Here is an 18,267-nt window from a genome sequence, read left to right as displayed (position 1 = left end):
AGTTACTGACAGAATTACCAAAGTTCCTGTTTAGACAATGACATTTCTGCTGTTAGTGGTTAGTATGTTAGTTACATTCTAAATACACATATAGTGTTGAATCTTCAGGTAGTTTTTACGATTGTGAATGTAAGAAGATTAATATCTAAATACACATATAGTGTTGAATCTTCAGGTAGTTTTTACGATTGTGAATGTAAGAAGATTAATATCTAAATACACATATAGTGTTGAATCTTCAGGTAGTTTTTACGATTGTGAATGTAAGAAGATTAATATCTGAATACACATATAGTGTTGAATCTTCAGGTAGTTTTTACGATTGTGAATGTAAGAAGATTAATATCTGAATACACATATAGTGTTGAATCTTCAGGTAGTTTTTACGATTGTGAATGTAAGAAGATTAATATCTGAATACACATATAGTGTTGAATCTTCAGGTAGTTTTTATGATTGTGAATGTAAGAAGATTAATATCTGAATACACATATAGTGTTGAATCTTCAGGTAGTTTTTACGATTGTGAATGTAAGAAGATTAATATCTGGAGAATGTCGATCTCCATCTCATGTCCTCCATCACAAAGTGTGGAATTAATCTGCAAATGACATCTCCGTCTTGATCTGTGGTGAAATCTGTAGAACTCCACATGTCAATGCTTCCTGTTAGTTTCATCCTATATATTTGATACCATACTTCTTCCGTATTATGCACAGATAAACATACACTATCAAATTCTCTTTTGTGTCTTTATTTTTTTGCTTTGTTCAAATTTTTCAAATTAACTATATTGATTAATTAAGAAAAATAGTTGCCAATATGCAAGCTCAAACCTGGGACCACATGCTTGCCAAGCGTACATTCTAGCCATTAATTAGGCCATGGAACTGCCATACTGATGCAGGATTAATTGTATAGAGTAACGAACGTTTACACAAACTAATGTTACAGAAAACTTGTCCATATATTTGATAAACACAAAAAATGATGAGTTAATTATCATCCATTTTTGATTATTATGCACCAATAGCATAACAAACTAATAAATATTTTTTCACATTTAAAAATTCATATCAGTTAACATTTATAGAAGCGCATTTTGAGTTATCACCCTTTACTCCATAGAAAGGTAAATACCATATTTCAAAAAATATTGACAGTCGGCGTAATAATTATAATAATGTTACATTTTTCATACACCATACCAATTTAATAGTCGGGGAGTTATTGTTAACAAATAGTGCATTCTCCTTTGGGTCGAGCACTATTTGTCAAATCCCTGATTACTATTTTGGCATAGTATAACTCAAAATGTAACATTATTATATAAATAGCATGCACTAAATGTTATGGTAGAATTCAACAATAATACATGTAACTATTGTAAAGAATGCCACATTGATATTAGAAATGTATTGTATTAGTATATGTATATATTCTTTCCTTGGATGCCAAACAGAAATCCTTTGATTGGCCTGAATCCCATCCAAGCATGTGAATTTATCTGCTGTACAATGAGCATCAAGTAAAAGAATGACAGAAAATAATGAACAATTTATCTGAACCATTTATTTTTAGTTGTGGTTAATTTTCATGAATTCTGGAAACCTGGCTGCCCGCCGCTTCAGTTTTCCAGTGAGGTATGAGTTATCTGCCCTTGACTTTCTTATTCCATTTCTCTGTCCCTTTGCTATCTGCATTGTAGGAATCTTCATGCTAGTCAGCTATTTGTTATAATCACCAAGGTCAAGGGCTTCATATGCTGTCACTGTTCATTTGTTCTGTCCATAACTGTATAACTGTTTGTGTTACCAATCCTTTAAAGAATTAAACTACTTGCCTATTAAATGCTTCTAAGCTTGTCTGTAAGGTCATAGACTGTAAATTTATGATATAAAGCTTACAGTAGATATTAGTACAGAACACATTCAAGACTCGTTGTGGGAACCATTGTCATTGATCTTTGAAAACAGGTACTGTGTAATTTGAATTAGATTTTCTACAGAATTCTTCCATAGAATATTTATGTTTCCTTATACTTTCTGATGTTTTTTCAAATTATTGTACCATGAATTCAGGCATGGCCAATTTGAAGGTGAAAAAACATGTAATATATTCCAGTATTTTTAGAGTTTTTAGCTATACACCTCTGTACATGTAGTATAAATCACAAAAACTCATTAGAATGATAGCACTTGTTTAGCTTTATGACAATTTACTCTACTAACAAGATACCACCCCCCCCCTCCCCTCTTATTTTTAACCACTATTATTATGGAATTGTTGAAAACCTTTTTGGCTAGCTGTCCGACTCGCATAGAAATTTAATCTAATGTTCCCAAATTCGGGTTTGGACACACACACACCCCTTTTAAAAAAACCTTCTTTTGAATAACTCATTTATTTGATTTTCCCAAAGTTGTTTTATGCACCTGCAATGATTTGAACCTTAATTATCAGCCCACCTGCATACTTTCTTCTATGTAATTTAAAAAAAATTCCTTGAGGTACACTAGTATGATAAAGATTTTTATCAAAGGACTGTCCTGTTGAGTGGCTGTTTGGATTCAGAGGGGAGGGATTATAGAAGGAAGAAACTGTAATAATTATATTTTAATCAATTAAAGACTTCCATTAGTGGAGAAGGAACAGCGAATTACAGTATAATTTAATTAATCATAAAATGTCAATATCAATGAATGAGTGCCAGATGTGTAGGAGATTGTGAAATTTCATTGGCCATCTCTCTGCAGTAGTGGCTTGATAAGTATATAAGTAATGGGAATAAAAACAATATATATACCTACAGACTTGTATGTATAAGAATTTAGGTGCACCACTTTAAGTATAAGTATGCATTATTATACCCCCCCGAACGAAGTTCAGGGGGGTATATAGGAATCACTCTGTCTGTCTGTGCAGATTCGTGTCCGGGCCATAACTTCTTTGTTCTTTGACTTAGGCATACCATATTTGGCACACAGGTGGATCACCATGAGACGATGTGTCGAGTACCTTCATGACCTCTATATGCCCTTGACCTCAAGGTCAAAATTAAAGTTGTTTTTTTTTAACAATGGATTCGTGTTCGGGCCATATCTTCTTTGTTCTTTGACATAGGCATACCATATTTGACACATGAGTGTATCACCATGAGATGATGTGTCATGTACCTTCATGACCTCCATATGACCTTGACCTCAGGGTCAAAATTAAAGGTTTTTACAATGGATTCGTGTCAGGGCCATGACTTCTTTGTTCTTTGACATAGGCATACCATATTTGACACATGAGTGTATCACCATGAGACGATATGTTGGGTACCTTCATGACCTCTATATGACCTTGAACTTTGACCTCAAGGTCAAAATTGATTATAGGGTTTTAACATAGTCATACCATAAGACATGGATGTATCACTATGAGACTATGTGTCATGTACATTCATGACGTCTTTATGACCTTGACCTTTGATCTCAAGGTCAAAATTATAGGTTTATACCATGAATTTGTGTTTGGACTATATCTTCCAATTTCTTCTACAAAGGCATACCATATTTTGACACTCAGGAAAGAGGTAATTTATACCTATTAACAACACCCTTTGGGAGATTGGGGTATGCAGGGGGTATTCTTAGTGAGCATTGCTCACAGTACCTCTTGTTTTTGATAACATTTTGAATGATTGATTGTTATTTGATGAATGCATGCAGAGATTTAAAATATGTGTTTTAAGAAAATGAATAGATACATTGCCTTTTACATGGAATATGTATGCATACTGGTACACCTTCATGAGCACCATGATCCTAAATGATACCCCTATCCCCTTCTCTCTCTTTTTTTTGCATGGACAGTAATTTTCTGTATTTAATCAATCTCTTTACATTTAATGTTATCTCGTGGTGCTTTTGATAGGTCGGTTAAATTATAAGTAGGTAGTCCCCGAAACATTTTACTTTCCCTCCTGAAACAGTGAATGAACAATGAGTGAATGGTGAGTAAATACTAAATGAACACGTAGCAAATGGTGTGTGAATGCTGATTGAAACTTAGTGAATGGTTCATGAATACAGAGCACGAGTGCAATGTTCATGAATGGCGAGCGATCAGGAATGCATGATGAAGATGAATTATTAAGAATGTCTGCTTTCCTCACACTGTATTTATTTAATAATGAGATAAGAAAAAAGATAAGTAAATTTAATTAATGAATAAATTTTGTAGTCCTGACATCACCAGACCATTTAAAATCTATATTGCTTTTTGTTATGAACATTTCCGGAAGGAAAAGGAAAAAAAAATACCCATTCAATGTTGGGAAAAAGTTGATACATTAATTGTAATACACATTTAAATGCTATTGAATATTTTCTGCATGAATATAAAATACATAAATGTAGGTATCACAGGATTAATTCAACAGCAATTAATGAGATGAAAAATAATGTATAATTCAAAAAGGTTGTAACGATCATTCACAATTACTGTGGATTTACAATAAGTGTGAACGAGACATATTGGCAAGTACATGACGTGCTCCAGATAGTTCATTGGGAAGTCCCCGAGTGATTTTAAAGAGCGCTTTTGATAGGTCGGTTAAATTATAAGTAGGCGGTCCCAAGTATTTGGCATTATATTATCTCGTACCTAACAAGTGTAAGTTTCACTATTTGATTTCAGTGTAAGTTGCACCGTACGTAGCGTGAGATTCAATATCGGTTTTGATTTGACAACGGAGATTTGAGATTACGTTAATAAAATGTCTTGTAAAGTTTATCTTGTATATACTAGATATCTACATGTATAAAAGTGATGGGATATCTTATAAAGAAAAAAATATAAGATGTCTTATAAAGGATACAAGATATCTCGTAAACTTTAGAAGATATAACTTTTATCAGATACCCACAGGCACTTGTTTCTGTAAATGACTTATGACCTCTGTATACTAATAACAACACAAGGTACCTAGCTTCAAATGACACAGAATGGCACCCCCTGAGAATCTCGGTCTTTTGAGCTTCCAGGGAATATGCTATGTAAATGTATTTACTACCGTTGTATTGTACAATCATTCAACTTAAAACCCATGTATGACATGACTGCATTCATTGCCTCTTATCGCCGAAAACTGCAACAAAACATGGATTTTCCGTTTTATACCACGAAGTGCTATGTACTGATACCGCACAGAATGAAAATTGTATATTCGTTGTGTTGAAAAATAAAGTCTCATTGTTTTATTATCACAATAAATTGATACGATGTTTATTACCAAAAAATCTTGCACATTTGCTTTGTTAACAAAATAAAAATTTTGAATTGAAGACGCTGTACGCTATTTTTAGTTACTCCAAAAAAACCAAAGCTGTTCGTACGTTTCGGGATTTTACATGTCATCAGAAGATAGAAGCTAAGACTTCCCGAGTGGAGATTTAAAAATATTTTTGTGTCGGAATCATTTCTGATGAAGATAATAATGAAATTATGACTTACTGTAAATACAACTTCGTTAACTAGTATGAGAAATATTTCTGCCAATTGCATGTTTCATGCAGATCTATGGAAAGTCAGAGAAAATACAGATAAAAGATTATTGGGAAGTATGCAAAATAGAACAAGAAAAGTTTTTTAGTGATGTGTTATTGACTTTGTGGTATGTATTGATGTGGCAAGTACCTGTTGTTACATTTAAGTTTTATGAAACCCACCATATGTACCAAGAGCGCTGCAGGTTATGGCACGCCAAATTCACAAAAATGAGCTAACGCTTGTGAAAAGCTTGAAACAACTACATCAATCGAAATTGGGTTGAGAGAGACAAGGAATCCACACATTTTGGAGGAATTGTCACCGCAAAAAAAAATCAGAAGGGGGGGGGATTATAGTTATCAGGTGTCTGTGGAAAAAAAATATGGGGGGATGGAGTCCCCTTTATTTTTTGTAGTATTTCCCCCCTAATGTTAGTAACTAAATTATATAAAATAAGATCAATTGTGGTTAATGGTCACCATTAAAATCATCCTTTTGCCTGTTATTTTTAATTCATTTCTGATGCTCTATCTTTCTATAAATAACTCTAAAGAATTCCAAACGTAATTTTAGAAGAGCGTGCTAGCCAGTCAAAATCGCCCACGTATTCTGTGTGGTATCAGTACATAGCACTTCGTGGTATAAAACGGAAAATCCATTTTTTGTTGCAGTTTTTGGCGATAAGAGGCAACGAGTGCAGTCATTTCATACATGGTTTTTAAGTTGAATGATTGTACAATACAACGGTAGTAAATACATTAGCATCGCATATTCCCTGGAGGCTCAAAAGACCGACATTCTCAGGGGGTGCCATTCTGTGTCATTTGAAGCTGGGTACCTTGTGTTGTTATTAGTATACAGAGGTCATAAGTCATTTACAGAAACAAGTGCCTGTGCAGATACCTTATAAATTTTATCTTTTAAACAGGAATAACCGTGTTATACTTATAATCCATCGCAGTATCAATAGGTATGGGAGGGGGAATACAGGGTGAAAAAGGCGAGCTCCGATATGTAAAAAAAAAGGCAGGATAGCAATATCCCAGAATTCAAATAGTGCTGAATATTGAAAAGAAAAAGAAAAAAAATGACGGGATCGAAAATGCTGAGGGAAAAGGCAGGATCCGCAGTTGCCTCTATATCCCAATAAAAATTGAAAGGTTACTCCCTTAAATTCCTGTACATACTTGTCAGTTTTAAGTGATCAGAAATTTCAGTACATGTTTCTATAGGCGATTTTGTCCGTTTAAGAACAATGCTTTTGTTTTGTTGTCTCTTTCACATTCGCAGTTTCCATATCGTTATTTTAAAATAAATCTCTCAGAGTATATTTTCGAAATCTTGCGAAGCATTGGAAAAGATCGATGTCGGAAAAATTTCTAAATTCAAATAGTTAGGGGGAAGAGGGGGTAAAAACTCGTAAGTTTCTGTCATCCGACATCAATTACACGTTAGTGGGGAAAAAAGAGAACTGACTTTAAAACCACATAATAATACATTTTAATAAATGTTTAATGGTTTCAATGTACACTTTCATTTGTTTTACTTGTTAATCGATTAGTTTCAACATACTTCGTATTTAGTTTTGTATTGGGGGGGGGGGGGGGGGGGGGGTCTTGGTGAGAACTATGCGTACTCAGTTTTCTCTAACATTGAATATTTGATCTCGCCCATAAAATAATATGTCAGATTAATTAATAAGATCAATAGATATTCTACTTCGAGAAAACATTTATTTCCAACACATGGCATGCTTTGATGTCTTTTACTGTTATATATTCCCACATTTTCGTAAGAAATTCGGAAGTAACCATTGCTAGATACTGTTAATTGAATGAACAATGGCAAGTTCTGTGAATTCTAGCAAAAACTAAATTCCCCAAACCATCCCCCTCCTCATTAGACGCGCCTTCTATAACATCATAATAAACCACAGCAAAGGTTGATTGTTAATGTTGCGATACTGGCGTACCTTTGAACCTATATCACTGGTCCACCCCTAACTGTATGTCCATAAGAGTTTGAAATTTTATCAATAAAGTTAATAAAATGTACTTGATTGACCAAGCCATGAGCTATGGCTTGGTCAATCAAGTACATTTTATTAACTTTATTGATAAAATTTCAAGCTCCTATGGTATGTCCATGATTGCGATTACCCTTGTACGAACGCGACACTCGCTTCGTCATGTATATATATAAGGTCTCTTTTTTGGAAGTAAAATAAGGAAAAAACTCTAAACACTTTGGGCCACACCAATTTAATTTCTTGGTCTTCGGATTTTAGAAGGAAAAAAAATTGGGGCGAGCGAGCGATTTGATAATTTTAAAATTAAAAAGTTGGAATATGAAAAGTTACGAGCGATGTAAAATAAATAGAGGCGAGCGATAACATTTTATTGCAAAAAAGTCATTTTTGGCAAAAAAGTCACTTTTGCCCCAAAGTTTAAATGCATCATCCTGAAACACAAGTTTATTGTCTATCTTTTACACTTCTTGGGGAGAAACTTTTTCCCCCAAGTTCTGGCATCTTTACCAGTGTTTTTACAATATTCACACAAAGGTCGCACAACAGAATATTTCTCATAAAGAGCAGATATATAAGGGTCTGTGTCATCCAACAGATTGTCAACTTTTCCACAGTGAACACACACTGGTGGTAAGTAATGTTTCAACGATGTAGAGAAGTAACTTGTCTCCACTTCAGTCAAACAGTTCACTGCCTCTCGAACAACCATGCCTGGATCTTCTACATCTTCTGGAACTAATGAGTCGCCACATGTGTACAGATGTTCCTCTTTCAAACGCAGCAGCAGCTCCTCCTACAATAATCATCCATATAAAAATCAATAAACTCACAATACACTCTTATCAATTCAAAGACTGTATTGAACATATTTTTGGTCAATATGTCAAAGACAAAAACAATTGGGCATAAGTTCTTAAAACTTAGGCCACTTTCTCCTGTATAAAACTAGAAATACTGTGAGCAAAGCTCACTTAGTGACTATGATACCCTCCCTCCCCTGTAGGTATAAAATAAATTAAATTAGGAGGTTCATAATTGTATATGTAACAGTAGATCCCTGAAAGTTTCATAGAATTCTGTTGAGTGGAGAGGGGTAGCAGATAGGAGGTGGGGATGGATGGACAGACAACAGGATCATTTAAAAAACTGCTTGGGGGGGGGGGTATAACAAGTTTAAGACTGCATGTACTACAGTTTGCCATCTCAACATAAAACAAGAGGCCCATGGGCCACATCGCTCACCTGAGTGACCTTGGGCCTCACACTCTATATCAGGAAGCTCTAAGGTAAATGTTGTCTTTTGGTTTTGAGAAGATTTTTAATATATATTCAAATGTAAAACTTTGATCCCCTATTGTGGCCCCACCATACCCCTTGGGTCATGATTTGTACAAACTTGAATTTCTGCTATATCAGGAAGCTTCCATATAAATCTCAGCTTTCCTGGCCCAGTGGTTCTGGAGAAGAAGATTTTTAAAGATTTCTGCTATATAATCACATGTAAAACTTTGATCCCCTATTGTGGCCCCATTGTACCCACGGGGGTCGTGATTTGAACAAACTTGAATCTCCTCTATATCAGGAAGCTTCCATATAAATTTCAGCTTTCCTGGCCCAGTGGTTCTTGAGAAGAAGATTTTTAAATGACACCACCCTATTTTTGTATTTTCGTGATTATCTCCCCTTTGAAGGGGGCCTGGTTCTTCATTTGAACAAACTTGAAGCCCCTTCACCCAAGGATGATGTGTACCAAGTTTGGTTGAATATGGCCCAGCGGTTCTTGAGAAGAAGTCGAAAATGTGAAAAGTTAACGGACAGACAGACAGACGACGGACAACAGGCGATCAGAAAAGCTCACTTGAACCTTCGGTTCAGGTGAGCTAAAACACTAATAGCAACATAGAATAAATACTTCAAACACCTTACTTGTTCACGGGTTAGCTTTTTATCACTGTAAACACATCTTGGCTTGGAACACTCTCCACAGACAATTACGTCCCGGACCTTCTGGGTCTTGAATATCTCCCGGTTGATTCGATCATTTACACTGGCAGGATCATCGCGTACTTGGGCACTTGGTCTATGTTCATCCCCTGTTTCCTGTCCATACATCTATCAAATAAAGTTGAGATATCAGAGCTGCTATTATCATAAGACTTGTATTACTTGCAAACTAAGATTTAATAAATCAACTGTCAGTTGAAGTTAATCAACTGGGACTGGGGAGCAACTGGGTCATTCAGATCAAAATTTCAAATAAGAAATGCACAATGACATCATGTAACAAAGAATCCCTTAAAGTTTCACATAATTTTGTTGAGTTCTTGTAGAGGAGTAGTGGATGGGAAGAGAGAACGAAAAACAGCACACACACACATTCCCGCTCCCACAAGTGGGGGAATACAGTAACATTATAACAATAAGCTTTAAAGATGGAGGATCTTGTGAAATATTTGTATACATTATGCTTACGTTTTCCAGATTAAATTCTAGTTTTTAAGATTAAACTCACAGAAATTATATCTACATGGAGATAGAAAGAGCCAAGGCACATGGTTATTCAAGTACATGCCCCTAAAGTTGAACTGCACTTGAAATAGCATAATTCCATTAAATCAATAAATGATTTTGTAATTGTGTACATTAATTGATTGTTAATATGCATAGGATGTGTTTGGATGTGTTTTGTGACTAATTACATTTTAAACTTTATTTTGACCGCAAAGTTATATTTACCTCTTGAAAAGAAAGATATTGACCATCTTCTCCAGCGACGGGGTTGGGCAGAAAGTGTAAACTCTGGAACTCATCATCTGGAAGCCTTGGGGGGTTGATGACCGTGCAGTATGCACAACTGCTGCACTTTTTTAACTGGAACATGTAATGAGAACTGCTCCCATGATCTGACAGGAAGGTCTGAAATTACAACGTTAAAGTAATATAATATTCTAAAACAGTCATTAAAATTTTATGATCTCTATACATGTATATACATTGTTCATAATGAAATGAACTGAGTTAGTACCATGTTATTGATATAATAATAGATGTTTGAGCCACTAATATGGTAGAAATAAAATGAAATAGACAATGCAAGGGATTACATAAAAAGATTTAGCTATGGAAATACTGTTTTATTACCTGTAAGTTTTTCATTTTGCGCAACTCTGCAGTTGACATATCAACAGTGAGATCAGAATTGAGGACCCGACAGACAACATCAAGAGATGCTTGAATTTCTTCATCTGGAATGCCTGTGTATGCTTCTAAATATTCATTTTTGAGTTTCATTCTTTTGAATCGAGCGTTAACAAGTTCAACAACACTTCCAACAGATTCAGCAAAAGCCTCTCTGAAACCAGTCTTGATGTTGGCCAAGTTACGCACAGCACTTAGGGTAGATTTGTGTTTGACGGAATTTTCAAACACAGGATCCATGTCTTTTCGTGCCAAAGCAACATGTTGCAATGCTAAATTCAAAACTGACATACAACGTTCTGCGGGATTCATCCAGCTGTGGTTAGGTGCAGTTCTTAAAGCAATCAACATGTCAAGATCAAGTTGAATGAACAACTGAACAAGGGATAGTTTGACCGTTTCAAAAGTCACTCTGTGATCTGGCCCACCATCCGTCATCAAACACAATACTGGGGTGTTTAGATTAATATTGTCATCAGAATTATGTTCGCGTAAAATCCTGGTGAGCTCTGTTGCATGTCGATATGGTGTGGATGGTTGGAAAACCTTGTCTTTGGTAGTAACATAAATTTTCCCATTAAAAAAGCTGTCATTACTGTGCCGTGGTATCCTAGAGACAAAAGTAACAGATGGCACAATACCTGCAACATGGAAATCATGGTCAGTGCATACAAGTTTTGGACCATCGGAGGGAGTCAAAACTTTGTTATGTCCCCTTACTCCTGTACTGATAGGTATTCCAGGTTCTCCAACTGGTATGATAGCCTTATCATCTAAGCATACAAATGTCACATTTTCACGATTTGAAACGCAAAACTCCTTCAAATATCTAAATGATGTAGCGACATACCTTGCGTCAACATGGTTAACTCTTGCAAGACGTGTTTGCACTCGAAATTTCACATTAAACCTGCCAGAATACTTTAAAGCAGTTTTTTGAAATGTACTGTTTGGTTGAAATTGTAAGCGTACTGTTTCACTGCACGGAATTGGTGTGCCATCAGGTACTCTCTTTGAAATTTGATCTCTTAATTCCTCAATGGATATTGCCATTGGCAAGTAAAGTTCTTCCCCGTGCCGTCTTTCGTTAACATGTAAGAGCTGTTCATCAAAGTATTTACCCATTTCTTCAAAGAAAACACCAAATTTGGAATCGACATCCTTCCCATTTAAAGATCTGTAATCAAGAAGAATGGAAGGGTCATCACCATCAAGTAATATCGATGCTACACGATCATCAATTTCTCCTTGTTCACTTGATTCCCAAGTAGACTCACATCCAGTAAGTTCGAAGAAAATGTTTCGAAGCAAGGATTTTGGAGCTTTCACATTTTTATAATAACGATTTATGAAATCCTTTCTCATGGACCTAGTGGAAAACTTTGGTAGAGATTTGTTTATTTTGTTAACAATTTTCATATTTTTCTCAGAAACCTCCACATTGTCTGCTCCATCTCCTGGTACTTTCCAAATAAAGTTCAAGGTACCTATCGAACCACCATATGCCATTCTATAAAGCATCACTGGAACATCTAATTCCAAATTTGAAATATACTTTCTTCGTTTAAGTCTATTCTCAGGGGTGTAAGTATCGAGATCAATAAACCGAAAACATTCAACACTACTTATATCTTTTTGCAGATGCATGTAAATGTTCAGATTGCAGCTCTCATTTTCAGGTTTTGGTGGAATGTATTTTAAGGTCGTGTCCGACTCTAGTGAGCGTGAAGGAGAACTAGATTTGTTAGAATAAGTCTTATGACGAGCATTATCTTTGTCTAGTCTGGCTTTATATTTGGTCAGAGTGGCAAGAAGCAATTCCAAATCAGATGAGAGTTGTTTGTTTCTAGAAGAGGACATTGATGGAAATGACAAGGCTTTGGTCAGATCCATTGAGAGCTCATTCAGTCTTTCAGATTTAATAAGTGGTATTCTATGATGCAGCTTCTTAAATTCATTGTAGCCATGAAATGAACTAAAGCATTTGGGTATTGGGCATCCACTTTCCTTAAGTTTGGCATGAGCATGATCTACATACCATAACGAATTTCTCAAAGTCTTGATAACATATTCAGCAGTATCAATAGAATTTTGTGTCCACCCATATCCCTTGGATTCCATCCAATCAATTAGATCACACTGAAGTCTTTGAGGACCAGATAATTTCTTTTCACCTTCAGGTTTCGGTTTAGGAGGTAATATGATACTTGAGCTACTGTGCATTAGTAAAGCAAAAGCGTTTTTAGTGCCGCTACATGATGCAGGTGCAGGGTTATGTTCATGACATGAATTGGAACTAGTTAAAGCAAGTGTCCGAGTAATAATAAATTGCACAAACTTACACCCGAGTGTAGCAGCTATTTCTGAAACATCCATATCAGCATTGTCTGCGAGCATGAACTGGGCTTGTCTGTCTTCTCGTAGTCGTATCTCCACGATCGAATCCGTAGATATAAAAGTGATGTTTTTGGAATGAACACATTTCTCGAACAATTCGGAGAATGTACCCCCTGTAAAATTCGTGGCGGTGTTTGAAAGTATATCCGCCCCATCCTGGTCACTTATTCTTACCACGAGCACAGGCATTCTTGTAAGAATCTGTAATATTCTCGCAATGCAGTCAATTTGACAACCACGCGGTAAATTTATGATACATTCAATGTAGTTTAGATGTGGACACGTACGGTTTTAAAGCCCTTAATTTCAAGCGCAAACGTGACTTAAAAAATAAAACCAAAAGTAAGAGTCGAAAATGTGCGGAAAACGGACAATTTATTTCCGGATGCGGGATATTTTTTTTAATATTATTATTTGAAAAGCTGTAAATTACGTGCGCGCGGGTCCGGCGACCAAGTTTTTAATTTGGTGTGGCCTTGTTGAAATATTTCGGCCATGTTACCGGTCTTCTTCACGAAAACACGACTGAAGAAGAACAGGGTCGAAATATTTCAACAAAGTGTTTAGAGCTCTCTCTCTCTCTCTCTCTCTCTCTAACTAACTGACTGACTCGGCCTAAATTGCAATAAAATCAGTAGCAAAGAAGTTTTCAACACTTCGTTCGTGTTCAGACCACAGGGGCTCGTCACGAATTGACCCTCTCTATTCAATATTTACATTTATTTGTAATTATAGAATAGACGATGTCAAATCTTAAAAAGACAAATATTTCGTGACGAGTCCCTGTGTTCAGACGAAATATGCTTCTCTTGGATTTTCTTTGCAGTTTCTTGAAAGTCATTTCGCTAAAAATTTCTCGCAGCTCTACATTGTCAGGGGTACAAATATTTCTTCTTAATAAATTTTGTCTGATTTCTCTATTAATATACACTTGATTTCTTTTTAATTTCATACTTGATAAACAAAAGTAAATCTGGTGTGAGCTTCGTTGGCGACATTTTCGGTGCAAGAGTTCCCATGATTGACAATTTTATAACGTGGCCTTAGAGACGCCTAATTTCTTACTGATTTTACCATAAAATAAACCCTCGGCATGTAATTTTAAAATCAACGTCATTGTTTTAGTTGGTATTGGTTTTCCCTTTTCGCAGCCTCTTCCATCGTGCTAAAAGATTATGTAATGACACGCTAGTGTAAAGACACTTGTGCCCATTTAAAATTATTTTTATTCCCGCCCCTTAAATATTGGTCCAATCGCAGTGATTGTTCTTTCCTTGATGCGTCATCATTGACAGATTTGTTTTGAAACCAACTATCCGAGACCTCGAATGAACTTGAGAAGCTGAGTCGTTCACACTTACTGTAAATTCACAGTAATTGCATCAAATGCTGAGATGTTACAAAAGATTCAACTTTGGCAAAAGCAATAAATAGATTATACAATGTCTTTTACATGTAGAGGGGTAAAAGTAGTTTGAGCACTTAACAAACTGGATTGAGGTATTCTCACTTAGCCAAAATTTATTTTTGAATGTGAAATTAAATTTTTAGCTCACCTGAGCATCTATAGTTGGAGGGGGCGAGGCATATTGTTTTTGTCCTGTGTTTGTCCAAAACTTCAACACTGCTCATAACTTTTTAATGGAATGGTGAATGATAGGGCTCTCATATTTCACAGACCTTTTTCGTGACATTTCGTGTCATGGGTTTTCATGACATGAAAGTTTTCAACTTTGTGACCGTGACCTTTTAGTTTGACCTACTTTTAAGAAAACTAATGTATTCAATATCCCCTAAACTATTTAAGGCAGAGCTTTCATATTTTGTATATAGATTTCATATGGCAAAAGCTTTCATTTCATACTATGGTATTTCACCTTGTGACATTGACCTTCTCCAGAACAACAAGGTCATTTTAGTCATATTGGTATTGAGGCACCACATGTTGTATTAATTCAAGTTCAGTTATGTTGTTACCAATTTTGGTTAGATTGGGGTCACAATATGGGGTCAACATTTTTCATGGGAATAAAGACTTTGAAAAATCATTCAAAAATTGCAACAGCTAATCAACAGCAGGACCATGGTGACCCAGGTGAGTGATGTGGCCCATGGGTCTTTTGTAAAATTAACTCTCTGGGTGTATGTTTCCATCATGGTAGAGAAATAGATAATCAAAATTATAAATAGATTTATAATGATATAGATTTAGATTTAGGTCTAAAATTATTTCTTTATGGAAACAATTTTCAACACAAATACAAATGTATTCATTATCTGTAAAACTTCTTCCACACTTGGGCATGCATACCGTTCATTTCATCATGGTTTAGAGAGATTCATCTTTTCGGAGTTCCAAATGACAATGAAAAAATAAGGACAGAATGATGAGTGACAAGGACAGAATGATGAGTGAACGTTAAATGAACAGTGAGCACATGAGGAGTTAGCTGCAATAATGTAGCCCAATCCAATTTTTTTTTTATTCTGACGTTTTCGGGATAGGGCTACAATTCCATAGGATCTCCGTAATGGTGCAAAATAATTTTATGAATAACCGATAATAAACTCTGTGTATTAGTCCCAAATGTTGTTTATACCAAAAGGAGTACCAACTTTGTGCTCGGGCATGTCTAATAAAGGTGTTTTTCATTAAATATAATGTACAGCATGCAAAATTCTTCGTCTGCTCCGCCATGCTTGTTATCGCGAGATCTCGTAGGTGGATCTAATGAAAAGCCTAAACATTGACAATCAGCGCGAAAATGTAGTTATTCGAGCCACTTCGACAAAGGAAGGAAAATCATATTGTTGCAGAAAGAATTTACACTCTGCTGTTCGGTTTTTAACTTGATATTAAATTCAAACCTTCTCAATACCGACGAAATAGCTTTCGCCTCCATACTTGTCCATTGATGTAAATACCACCTTATATGGCATATGCAAATGACTTGACAACCGGAAGTTGAAACTTCAGTACATCAAACATGGCGCACAAATATGAATCGAGAAACTGGGATTTATCGAAATTGTTGAAAACGGTAGAATAGAGCCTCACAAATCTAAAGTTGTAGGTTGTAAATTTATATATTGACTAAGAAACATAGAATATCATTTTATTTACGTAAAGAAAGTCAGGAAATGTTTAGAATGAGCGCAAATGTTGCGGGAGTGAATCACTCCCGCATTTGCACCATTACGGAGATCCTAAGGAGTTGTAGCCCTCTCCCTAAAAAAAAAAAAAAAAAAAAAAAAAAAAAAAAAAAATCAGAGAGGGCTACATTATTGCAGCTAATGAGGAGTGAGCGCTGAATGTTTTGTGATAGGTGAGCGTGAGCATTTGGTGAACGGTGAAAACAAACTGAGCACACATTGAATGTTTTGTGATAGGTGAGCATTTGGTGAACGGTGAAAACAAACTGAGCACACATTGAATGTTTTGTGATAGGTGAGCATTTGGTGAACGGTGAAAACTAAACTGAGCACACATTGAATGTTTTGTGATAGGTGAGCATTTGGTAAACAGTGAAAACAAACTGAGCACACATTGAATGCATTGAAAATGCATGGTGAGTGAATGTTTTGTAAAAGGTGAATGTGAGCAGGTTAGGGAATGTAAAACTAAACTGTAAATGATCAGATAAATGGGAAAGTAGAGTTTCAAGGACTAGCTGTACTAACATCATGATGTACTTGTTTGTTTGTTTGTTTGCATGAACAATGTTCAGTATTGTTGAGAATGTTTGTGTGCATAATGCATATAGCCAAGCGAGTCTATTTCTGTATATATTTATGTAATGGTTGATATGATCATGTTTACACCAATTGGATTTTGGACTTCCTTATGCATGTACATGTAGTTTTAGATCTAGTGTTGTATGGCCAAAGTACATGTGTATTATTTATACAACCTGAAGCTATTAATAGATGTTTCTTTTTTAGAACTCTTTATGAGGGTCCGGAGATGAATGAATAATGTATATGAGTAGTAATATCCTTGAATTAGTATCTATTTTGTGACGTCTGAATACAATGCATTATAGATTAAGCATTTTCCCATTTTGTGTCGATCAGTGTGTGATGGTGTTCAGTATTGAAGTACTGGTGTTGAACCTTAACAAAGAGATATGGAAATTGAAAAGTATATATTGCAGTATCGCCAATCCCTTTCCCTAGTACATGTACATTACAAATCAAAATAAGAGTTTCAATTTTATCTGACCTAGATATTTTGCGTACTAATATGAATTGATTTATTTATTTCAGCAATGTTAATGTAATTTGCAACCAAAAAAATCATTGCGTTGGAAGTGATTGCCATTCATGAAGTTTAATGACATTATACGAAACAGTTCTTTTACACAGCTGACATTCATTTGATGAATACTGAGAACCCTGGCTTACAATTACCTCTGTCAGTTAATTATGTCAAAGGTCATAGGAGATGATATTTTAAACTATTTTTTCTCCCTATATCTTTGTTTCATAAACTCCTCATAAAAATGCTTTTAGTTTTATAATGAATGATATTAACAGTAAGAAATCAAAGTGTAAAGTTACTTGGAACAGAAATTATTGTTCCCGATTCCTCAAATTTATGACATCATTAGAGACCACAACTGGATAAGGGGTGATTTAAATGCTTCAAACTTCATATTTCCTTCTAATGTTATTGAATGGGAATTGTATGCATATTTAGAAAGATCATAAAGCTGTGCACAAAAGACTCCAGAATGAGGCTTAAATGAAAACATGATACTCCCTGAGAGGTCTGTGTATGGGCTGTCGTACTCAGGTGACCGTTAATGTCCGTGGGCCTCTTGTTGTAGATCACCTGAGCTGAAAGCTCAAGTGAGTTTTACTGATCACGTTTTGCTTAGCATCCATCTGTCCATAAACTTTAAAACATTTTTTACTTCTCTACAATGCCAATTTTAACCAAACATGCTGTGAAACATCCTTGGGTGAAAGAGATTTAAAGTTGTGCATGTGAAGGATCAAAACCTTTTATAAAAGGAGTATTATACCCCATGCAACGAGTTGCAGAGGGTATAATGTATTGACCTATCAGTGAGTCTGTCATTCCTGTGCTTGTCAGCACATGT

At 35.4% G+C, this 18,267-nt stretch overlaps 2 protein-coding genes across 39 annotated transcripts in view; one reads left to right on the top strand and one right to left on the bottom strand.

Annotated features, from left to right (window-relative positions):
- LOC125683895 (transmembrane and coiled-coil domains protein 2-like) overlaps positions 1 to 18,267 on the top strand; it is an 80,000-nt gene that overhangs the window by 20,922 nt on the left and 40,811 nt on the right. For 16 of the 38 annotated variants that reach the window (XM_056139725.1, XM_056139726.1, XM_056139732.1 and 13 more), the window contains one exon: positions 1,582 to 1,643. The exons of the other annotated variants lie outside the window; for them this stretch is intronic. In XM_056139725.1, coding sequence (XP_055995700.1) covers positions 1,597 to 1,643 — 47 coding nt within the window. In that variant the 5' untranslated portion in view covers positions 1,582 to 1,596. The remainder of the gene's footprint in view (positions 1 to 1,581; positions 1,644 to 18,267) is intronic. 38 annotated transcript variants of the gene reach the window in all.
- Positions 7,915 to 13,577, bottom strand: LOC125647686 (uncharacterized). The gene is made up of 4 exons (XM_048874459.2): positions 10,709 to 13,577; positions 10,304 to 10,483; positions 9,494 to 9,679; positions 7,915 to 8,360 (listed from the first exon to the last, which is right to left on the bottom strand). Exons 1-4 carry the CDS (start codon positions 13,349 to 13,351, stop codon positions 8,019 to 8,021), a joined length of 3,351 nt encoding a protein of 1,116 aa, XP_048730416.2. The 5' UTR covers positions 13,352 to 13,577; the 3' UTR covers positions 7,915 to 8,018.

Source organism: Ostrea edulis, chromosome 6 (assembly GCF_947568905.1).
Source record: "Ostrea edulis chromosome 6, xbOstEdul1.1, whole genome shotgun sequence".
NCBI lineage: Eukaryota > Metazoa > Mollusca > Bivalvia > Ostreida > Ostreidae > Ostrea > Ostrea edulis.
This window is presented reverse-complemented; position numbering and strand designations above follow the sequence as displayed.